Raw genomic sequence first — 10,776 nt, forward strand, 5'->3', positions numbered from 1 at the left:
AGGAAAGAGCATTTTGCATTGAGTTACTTGGCTGTGTGTTGGGCACACATGGACTTACATGTACTCATGAATATTGTTGTTTCTTCCAGTTCCTAACTGTCTTTAGCCTTTAGTACAGCAAATGAGCTGCAATTGCTTATCAGTCCTGTGAAAACTTGTTATGCTTAGACTCAATGAAAGTATAAAAATGGGTGCTTTTTTGTTCTAATTTTCCATTCCTCTTACACATACAGTTTCTCTTACACCAACTGTTATTGTTGGTGTCTTGGTTCAGGCTTACAGTATTAACTCTGCCACTTGAAGATGCAGGAATCCTTTTTCTGAAATACTTGGATGATCCAGAGCTCTGTCAATAAATGGTTCTCGAGGGTTCCTTTCCAGACCTGCTGTTCACCTACTGACAGCTAGTGTGTTGGTGAGTTAAGTGAACAAGCAGGTGAAGCACTTTCTTATCAACCCTTCATAAGAAAAATACATTTATTCTTGTGGTGAGAATCTGTCTTAGGGAACCACACTAACTTTCCATGCTCTAGGCCCTTAGACTAGGTACTTAGACTCCTTGAATAAAAATGTTGAACAGCTCCTGCTACAGTCAGTTTTCAAGTTTGTATTAAAGTTGGTGTTATGAGTCTTGGGTATATAAATATTTGTTCCTGAAATGTGGATGGATGGCATTTGACTGCAAGGTTTCAGTTTGTTGCAAGGTCAGCATGTTTCAGTACGGTGGTAATTTTCCTTTCAGTCTTGAAATTTCTTCAAATTTTCATTGGTATTTGTCTTCCAATTAGCAGTTTCATTTTGCTCTGACCAGTATTACTTTTCTAATAGTTAATTGCTTTTGAAGAACTATGACAATACACATGAAGTAGTTTGTGTGCTCCTGTCAGCGTGATGTGTGCCATTGACTAGAGAGGGTTCCTTGTAGCTGATAGCAACAGGCATCAAGGTAGAAGATGCTGGGATCAGTGTACTCCAAGCTCATAAGTACAGACGTCTTTTACATGCCTTTCAAGAAGGACAAAGTAGTGATGAAATCAACTCCAAATTAATTTTATCAAGTTATTTCAGATTGGCTAATTGGTTCAAGGAGCACTTAGTTGTCCTCCCCCAGCAGGGTTTGACACTGTAAGAGGAAGGGGCAGCATGCTTGGAACATTTACAGAGATGTTCCTGGCTACCTGCTCTAGTCCAAGCCATTTGTTACTTGGCTCTTTTCAGCTTCTGAGCCTGAGCTACTGCAGAGTGATGGAAATGGTTCAGAGAGTGTATATGCAGCAGTGAGCAATTACTTGGACTGCTGAGTCTCTTCCCTTTAGCAGGCTGGCACAAGTGGTATTGTCTCTGTTTCAGAACTGAAAGTCTAAACAGGATGGAGAAACTCATCGACTTCTATTGCACATTCTGTGTTTGAGGTGTTTCAGATACTAAATTCAGGAGACTGGTACTTCAGTGGCATTTCTTGAATGCAGGCAAAATTCCTTAAGCTTTTCATCTGAGGAGAGCATTACCCCAGCAGTCATCTCTGCGGGGAAGGCAGTGCTGCTGATTTAGCTTTTCACTTAATTGTTTACCCCATGATGAAGTTACTGTCAGTGGGGACCTGTAACCTGGGGGTTGTTTTTTGTTGTTAGTTTTCTTTTTTTCTTGTGTTACCAACTTACTGGCCTTTTAATAATGTTAGTGTGTGGGTTGTGTCTATTTCAGTCCTTATGCTTCTTAGGGAATTTTTGAGGAGGCAAAAAGAATATGTGAAGTTCTCCTCATTAACTAAATAATCAAAAATACTTGAAGTCTGTGTGGGACCTGTATTGACTGTGACGTGAAATCACTGTGGGTTTAGACCCACAGCCAAGATGCAGCCCATCAGTTGATTATGGTGATTGCTAGTATGCACAAGTCTTACTTGCACAAAGTGCTTTGGGGTTGAATTTGAACCAAACTCTGCTAGGAAAGTTCATTTACATGAATAGCTTATGGACCAGTTGAATTGTGACAGACTGAGCAAATACACAAGGTTCAATAATTCTTATTCTGCTAAGCAGTTCCCAGAATGACTGATTATGAGGTCAGAATGTTGAGTAAACTAGTTAATGAAAGAAAATGTGTTGCTGCTTATAGTGGCTGTTGACTAAAAGGTTGCTTTAAAAAAACTGATGAATTCTTTTTTTTTTTTTTTTAAAGTATGTATAGAAAATATGATTCGACTAGAATAAAAGCAGAAGAAGAAGTCTTTTCAAGTAAGAGATGCTTAGAATGGTTCTATGAATATGCAGGTAAGGGTGAAATGCAAATTTCTTCCCGATAACAATTTAATCTACATTGGAATATGAAAATTGCATTAACTGATCTTTTCCAAGACTAAATACGGAGACTTTTTTTGTAACAGATTTAAAGAAGCTTTTCTTATGTTTTGCATAGCATGAAGTTGTTGAAGAGTTCAAGGGGTAATTTTGTCTTTGTCTCGATTCTATAAAAAGAATGGAGGAGGTGTGTATCTTGAAATATTTTAGAACACGAATACTTTACTATTCCAATTTATAGTAAAGCTGTACTTCTGTCCAAAATGTTACCTCTCTGGCTTTAGAGGTCATACCAGCTACCATGATAGCACTGAGTAGTGCAGAATTAAGCTTTAAGGGATGATATGTCTGTAATTCAAAACTAACTAACTAAATAAAAGGTAGGGAAAATAATAAAATAAGTTATGTTGCTGCCAAATGTGGTCATAGTTTCAGCATAGAAGCAAATAAATTCAAGTATTCCATAACAGTCTTGTCTTTGAGCATTTTTCCATTACAGAGTATATGGAAGGTTGACTGAATCATTGCCCTTGTGTATGTATTCATGTATTGTTTTAGGATTATTAATTATCACCTATGGTCACGAGATGATCCTTTAACAGTAAAATCATGGGGTGTTGTTTGTTTTCATTTTTTCTACACGTGCTTTTCTGAAGGGGAGGACTTGAAGTATGGGTAAAAATAATCTCATGACTCTAAAGAAGACCCAAAGAAAATGAAATAGGTGGTTGACAAAAGAAATGAGGTCATCTTGCAGTTCTCTGATGCTGTTTTGGATAACATTGCTCACAGTTTGTTCTGTTTTGTCTGCTTCTTACATGTAATGAAGATTGAGTTAATTTGATGTAATAAAATCATTTTTCTCTTCTAATAAAATTATATATACTAAATTAATTAGAGATCTCACTTGTCTGTTGCAGTCTGTGAGAGGAGATTCAAATTCAAGCCAAATTTAATCTGTTAGATTCTGCGCCTTTCTGACCAGCTTGATTTATTTTTTTTACTCTAGCAACAGGGATAACTCATTTTTGTCAAGACTTTGGTGGAGAGAAGGGATGAAAGGAAGGCTGTGTATGAAAGAACTTTTGGTTTTCCATTGGCTGCATACACCAAGATAAAACAGAGAAAAGTGGAGAGTATGATCTTGTTTACTGTATTGAATAACATTGTAAAAAATGAAACTTCAAATAATAATAATCTCTTTTGTGCTCTTGCTTTAGTCTTCTCCTTTATGTATGCAGACAGTTGACACTGCATTTGTTTTTTGTTTTTCCCTGGTGTGTCTTTACGTTACAGAATGAGTGTTTTTTTAAAGGTTCTTGTGTACACTCAGAAGTGTGAGTGGGAAGATGTCATAGGAAGATGGGAAAAGATATTATTAAACCTTGTTATTTCTAGTATAGTGGGTCACCTAATAATAAAACATACTGATATTTCCTCTATAAAACCTCTTACTTGATCTTTACATTGGATGAAAGTAAGGATTTCTGCCTCTAATGCCTTTTTTTTTTTCAAAATGACCCCTTTTTAATGAGAATAAAATAACAAAATAGTTCAAATACTCATCATGCTTAAAAAAAAAAAAAAGCACAACAACTGCACAATGCAATTAAGGCCTTTGTTTTTTTTTGTCAACAGCATAGGGGAGAAGCTATGAATATCTTGACTTAATAGCACCTGATCTAATGGTAGTACATTTTAATAACATTTGGTTTTGAACCTTTTTTAATTTAAAATCAGCAAAGAAATAGCTGCATGTAATTCGTATCTTCCTTCCCCATGCAATTACTAAAATTGACATAATGTGCAGCCATGTTATTATTGCCATATGAATAAACAGGAGCATGAGGTTTTTATTTCAGGGTCTTTTTCGTAAATGACATTTTATAAAGATAGAGTATAAATGAGACAATAAGGAATAAGATTCTGGGAATGTTAATCTCATGTATCATATATTTCTAAACATATTCTTATGTGATATGATTTTATGGTAACAAGATTCAAGCTGAGAAATGAGTTTCGATAATCACTGTTCGCTCATTTAACCATGCTAATATTACTTGGATGTTCTGCTAGTCTTAAGTGCATTCTTAAAGATCTTACTCGTTTACTCTTTCAAGATTGTCTCAGTAACTGGATAGAATAAAGGATGCTTGCAAGAGTGAAAAATTGTTCTCTATTTTTTTCTGTATTTGTTTGCAAAGGTGAGGTAAAGATACGAGTGTATCCAGGTCTGATAGTAAGTGAGGAAATACTGCATGTCAAAACAAACCAAACTAAAGTGTATGGAAGTTCATGTTGTACTGTGTGATTACATTTCTCTTGTGCTCTAAAGATCAGTCCATTTTAATTTTCAGAGATATGTAAAATGTATTTTGTTTGCAGGCACTGATGACATTGTAGGGCCTGACGGTATGGAGAAATTTTGTGAAGACATTGGAGTAGAACCAGAAAATGTAAGTTAAGGCACCTTTTGAATGGAGCTTGGTGTATTATGATGTAGATGAACACAGATGTCTTAGTTATGTTAATTTTCCATCAAAAATTACAAATGGAAATTTTAGAGGGGAAAACAAAAAAAGACAAATATAAACCAGGTTTAAATACACTTTTGGAACCAACTTGCCTTTATTCTAAACCCAAAGCTTTTAACTTGAGTAAAAATCTATTTTGGCTTTGCAGCAATCCCTTCTCTTTCTTTTCCCCACTTCCCTCCTGTCACAAGAAAGAAATGAAAAAAATAAAAAAATAAAGAAAAAGTGATGGTGTCTTCTCTAAGATAACACTGGAGGTTTAATGAACAGCTACAAGCTATTTTTTTCTAGGTGATTAGACTAGATGATAGAAGGTGATCTCAAATATTGTGAGCAATGTTAGCACTCCCATTATGCCATATCAAAACCCAAATAAAGAGAATATTGTATACATTTTCCAATTTATGTATACAGTATATGTTTCTCTTTCTCATATGTATATCTATATTCCTCTTTTTTTAATGTCAAATGTAACTTGTCTCAAATTTAGTGCTTAAATTTTGTAAAAGTTTTGTAGCTTGTACACTGTCTCATATTCTTCATATTCTACATTACTACAGTGGCATGGTATGAATGCTGCCTTGAAGAAGCAAGGTGGCTACTAGTAACCTGATTGATATTGCCTATCTTTGTGCAGCTGTCATTTTGTTTTAATTATGTGTAAGTTTGTGGTATTTAAATAATTTAACTTTTAAAGCAGTTGCTCATTAGCAAAGTCCTGAAAATACTGTTTATATGAAAAAATATTTGTAGCAACTGTTTGAAAAATGTGTGGATGATTCTGTCAATATTCTTCAGTCAGTCTTTTTTTCTCTTAAACAGGTAGTTATGCTTGTATTAGCCTGGAAGCTGGATGCACAAAACATGGGCTACTTTACATTACAAGAATGGTTGAAAGGAATGACATCGCTACAGTAAGTGCTTTGAAAAACCTCTAAGTTTTTTTAATAGTATTTCCTACTGCTTATGGTTATTCAGAGACAGCTTGAAATCTGACAGCTGCATGTTATATACAGTTGATTTAAAACGTCTGCAGTCTCAAGAAAACAAATGTCATGAGGTACATAGTTTCTATCCCCAACTGCATCTGTCTTTGTCGCTGGATTTATATATTAGCTTTCTAACCTTTACTGTCATTGCATATGAATTAGATATTGCCATGTTATTAGATTATGTGCAGTTTAAAATGCTTAATAGTGTAACCCCTTTTTGTGAATGGATTTTTCTTTCATAGAGTTAAGAGCTTTATGGCATACTTAACATAAAAGTAGTTGAATGTTTCGTAGAGTGTGGGGGAAAGACTTACCTTACAAAGCAGAATCACGAAGACTGTGTATAAGTTCTATAGTTTTGCTGATGCTATAGAAGTATTGTTTCCCTTCTGTGGTTTGCTGGTATCGCGATGTGTAGACAAGATCTTGGTTTAATCTATTGGAGAGTGCGTTTTCTGCAAACCCAAACAACTTCTTATCAGAGTAACAGCATAATACTTCACTATTTTATCTAAATCCATTTCATGCTGTGGGTTAAATCAAGGCATCTTACTTATATACATAAACTCATACCTTTTGTGTTTTGTGGAGTTACGGGGACGCATTTTACAGATTCTCTTTTAAAAACACCAGGCATTTGTATAAGAATGTATGCTGTAAATTCACTCTTTGCTTTTCTTGTAGATGTGATACTACAGAAAAATTGAGAAATTCTCTGGATTACTTGAGATCTTTATTAAATGAGCCTACCAATTTTAAACTTATTTATAGATATGCATTTGACTTTGCACGGGTGAGTATTGCAGAAGGCCAGCAACTTTGGTTTCATAGGTAATGTTTAAAAGACCTTATGTTTCTCTTAAGTATGTTTCTCTTAAGATACTCAAGATTGCTTTCAACAAATGGAAATGTTCATGCTTTCAACAAATGGAAATGTTCATGTTCCTAAAAAAAGTACATGCAAATTGACAGAATTGGAAAGGAAAAGTATAGGATGTTTGTTTTAGTGTTTAGTCACATTGTCACCTTTCTGCTTCAAATGGGAAAAAATGATTTAGGCCTTATTCTCTTGAATTTACTTCCACTGGCTTTATAGTTACCCTATTTTTTTCCTTATTGTTTGATTTTTGTGAGCATAGATTTATTTAAAATGAGGAGGCATTTCTGCAAGTGGTAAAAATAATATAAGGTTATAATACAAATACTGGTTTAGAAAATTGTTCGAAGGTCTTCAATGATGTTCTCAGCATTTATTGAACAATATCCTGATAACAGCCTTCTTGCTGAGGTAATATAAGAAAACATAATAGGAAAAATTTGAACTGCTAGCAATTCTGATGGTTAAGTCTCTCATAAATAACTCATGCTGGTATAGCATTGCTTCCTGCAAGTCAACATGGAGAGTTTTGTGGTAGCTCGCTTTTAACCAAGCTGGATATGAGAATGTATGGAATTAGTATGTGAGAAACAAAAGACATATCAATGTTTTAATACCTCCTTTGCTGTGTACTTAACCCCAGCAGGCAGCTAAACACTACACAGCTGCTTACTTCCTTCTCACCGTCATACAGTGGGACAGGGGAAAGGGAAAGGAAGAGTAAAAGCAAAAAAAAAAAAAAAAAAAGTCTGTGGGTTGAGATAAATGTTCATTAAGCAAGGGATAAGTGAAAGAAGAGAAAGAAAGAACAAGTGATGCAAAGGCAATTGCTTACCACCTCCCATAGGTAAAACAATGTCTAGCCAGTTCTGGAGCAACAGACAGTTAACTTCCCTGAACTTGCTCCTCTCTCCTTTATTCCTGAGCACGTTGCTATATGGCAAGGAACATCTTTGCTTGATTTGGGTCATCTGCCTGGTTGCATCCCCTCCCAGCATCTAGCACAACTACAGTCTGTTCACTGGGAGGGCAGAGAGAGAAGCAGAGAAGGCCTTGATGTTGTGCAAACACAATTTAGCTGTAGCTAAAACATTGCTGTGTTATCAGCTTTGTTTTGGTCACAGATGTGAAACAGCACCAGAGAAGCTGCCGTGAAGAAAATTAATTCCATCCTAGCTAGACCCAGTACACCGTGGGGAGGTTTCTACTGATTTTGCTGAAAGTAAAATGCAAAGGCTAGAAATACCTAACATTAACAAAGAAGTTCAAGGTATTGATGAAACATTTTGAATTGATTGAAAAGTCTTACTAATAGCAAATCTGAATTAGCTGGTGGCCTATCCAAAATAAGTGAAGAAACTTTAAAGGAGGACAGTGGGTAGAGAATTTTCAAGAGGTTCCAAATTGATCTGACAAATGTAGGTCTTAAGGACTTTTTAGACAGACAGATGCTGTGATACTGTTTGAAAGAGATGCAGGTGTTTCATGGCTTGATTTTTAACCAAAATATTGGGGGGGGAAAAAGATCTTGAAAAGACTAATAGTACTGTAAAAACAAACACTGAAATTTGTCAGAGTTTACCAATATTTTCTGTCTGCGGGATCCAAGAAAAACATTACAAGCATCTGGAATGTATGTTAATAATGAAAAATGGCCAAAGTAAAGACAATAGGGGCTGATTTCATTAATCCTTGAGTGTGTGGGAAGAATTAAAGTATATAAGTAGTACTGAAAATAAGATGTATGCTCACAGCAGTGTGATTTCTACTTAAAGATGTTGGTGACAAGTAAGGTGTAAACTGACTTTGGAAAGAGATTTAGTTTTTAGAACTATTTGATGCTGGAAATAAGTGAAAGGTTTGTATCATGCTAATACAAAAATGCCTCTGCAGGTTTCTCCTTCAGCGTTATTACTAATTAAAAAGCTTTGTTCATCCTAGAATTTACTTTATCCCTCTAGGTCAGATAGAGTGATGTCCCTCTTATACTTAATTATGAGAATGTAAAACAGTTTATGGCGTTTTTGCAGGCCTCCCCACTTCCCTTCCAGAATGAATTTGCATTCAATTCTGTCTACGCAATTTTAGAAGTGAGGTGTGTTTGTGTTTCGAATGGTTTCAAGAAGAAATCTTGTGGCTAAAGCATTAAGTTGTCAGAGAACTGGGGTCTTGCTTTACCACATCCTTCCTGTGTGATAAAGACAATTTGCTTATGTTTTGAGATATTTTTAAAAATAAAAACACCAAAACCCCTGTGTATTTTGTTACATGTAGACACATTACTGCATGTCCAGTGGTGAAGCATAGGGCTGAATTTTCTTTGTTTTATGTAGCTGTCTTGCACTGTTTTGTTAGGTGCTCCCTATACCCCTGCTTTTTCTGAAGTTAGACATTCCTGTTTGCAGTCATGGGTGCAAAAGCTACCAAGGTCAACAGTAGTCCATACAGGCTTTTTTGTGACTTCATTTCTGAATTGGTAGCTTAATTGCTATAATCAATATATAAAAGGGTGGTTTATATCCAATCTGTCATAAAAATGTGTTTAATTTCAAGGCAACAAATGTAGACGGATTAACTACTTAAACCTATGTATGCGTTACTTTTCAAAATGTGCAGAAGTCATGTTATCAAATACATCAACATCAACTTTTCCACTAATCAGATGTAATGAATCTGCTAGGTACAAATTGTTCTTGTTCTTCTTTAGAAGACAAACTAACCAAACAAACCAAAACCCCACAAAAGCAGCAGCAATCAACAAAAATCTCCTCTCTCCACAAGCCATAAAATACCGCTGTGATGTTGACACAAAACTGGGTTAGTTTTGAGATGAGTCTGCACGTGTGAGGTGTTAGAATATTGTGTTCCCTCTGCTTGTCATCGGTTGAAGAGCAGAGCAAAGAACCTCCTCTGGGCACTCTCACGTAGTGTTAACTGATAGCTGCTTAGCTATCGTCTTTTGGTTCCTGTAGCTTCAAGAATACCTCAGGAAATATGTAGTGGTACTATTTTAAGACACTTATGGCTATGTAGATGCATTCATGCAATGTCGGTAGGGGTGTAATGGCCATTGTTTTCTTAAAGGGTCTTAAGTTGTGAGCAAGAGTATATTCCTCCTCTCAATACTTTCTCAAAAAAATTGTCACTGTTTTAGAAAGCATCCTATCTTTATAGCAGGCCATTAGCTGCGAGGAAGGAAGCCTTACTAGGGAGTTACATTTACATAATTAAAAAAAAAAAGGTTAGACACTGCTATTTATTAACAGGTTTTATGAATGTGTGAACTGTAGTCTAGGCGGTGGGGATGCTTGAAAAATCCCAAGATTGTGCTTTCTTGTTCCTTGACTTTTTAACTTTTTCTGTTTGACACAGGAAAAGGACCAGCGCAGCCTAGACATAAACACTGCCAAGTGTATGTTGGGCCTTCTTTTAGGAAAAACGTGGTCTCTTTTTCCAGTATTTCACCAGTTTCTAGAGGTAAGAAGGTTGAAATGGAATTATTTTATTTTGTCTGCCTTCTCTGACACTAGTTTAATTAGATATAAAATAAACAGCTATGATTTTTTCCTGATTTTTAAAATATACCAACCCCTCCAATACTGTACTTGTACCTGGTTATCTTTACTTTCATCCTGTTCCTCAAATCCCTGTGCTGTTAAGGTTTATTTAACATGGGACAAAGTATAGAATGTCTTTCATTTCCTTCTGGAGTTGTATTCTGTTGATGCATGGTTGTTCACTGAAAGATGCCTTAGTGGGAAACATGACATATTCAACACTGAGTTGACTATTTGTTGTCTTTTTAAATCTTGCTTAGTTTTAGTTGATATAAATAAAATCGTAATTCATCAAAAGGCTTAAATTTTCTGTAAGAATATCTGAAGCCGAGGGAGTTGAAAATATATTTCAGTAATTCATGTTTCTTGCCTTAAGCAGCAATCAAAATACAAAGTTATCAATAAGGACCAATGGTGTAATGTTCTTGAATTCAGCAGAACAATTAACCTTGACCTCAGTAATTATGATGAAGATGGAGCCTGTAAGTACTGCCATATGTTGGTGTTGTAAAGTAA

General features: G+C 35.4%; 1 protein-coding gene across 7 annotated transcripts in view; it reads left to right on the forward strand.

Moving 5' to 3' along the window:
• DCUN1D4 (defective in cullin neddylation 1 domain containing 4) overlaps nucleotides 1-10,776 on the forward strand; it is a 51,256-nt gene that overhangs the window by 23,212 nt on the left and 17,268 nt on the right. For 5 of the 7 annotated variants that reach the window (XR_011095925.1, XR_011095927.1, XR_011095929.1 and 2 more), the window contains 6 exons: nucleotides 2,182-2,273; nucleotides 4,686-4,756; nucleotides 5,657-5,748; nucleotides 6,511-6,619; nucleotides 10,076-10,180; nucleotides 10,637-10,742. Coding sequence is in view for 1 of the 7 variants with exons in the window: in XM_068680322.1 (XP_068536423.1) it covers nucleotides 2,182-2,273; nucleotides 4,686-4,756; nucleotides 5,657-5,748; nucleotides 6,511-6,619; nucleotides 10,076-10,180; nucleotides 10,637-10,742 (575 nt within the window). In the remaining 6 variants the exon portion in view is untranslated. The remainder of the gene's footprint in view (nucleotides 1-2,181; nucleotides 2,274-4,685; nucleotides 4,757-5,656; nucleotides 5,749-6,510; nucleotides 6,620-10,075; nucleotides 10,181-10,636; nucleotides 10,743-10,776) is intronic. The other 2 variants (XR_011095926.1, XR_011095928.1) reach the window with 1 other exon arrangement.

Source organism: Anas acuta, chromosome 4 (genome assembly GCF_963932015.1).
Source record: "Anas acuta chromosome 4, bAnaAcu1.1, whole genome shotgun sequence".
NCBI lineage: Eukaryota > Metazoa > Chordata > Aves > Anseriformes > Anatidae > Anas > Anas acuta.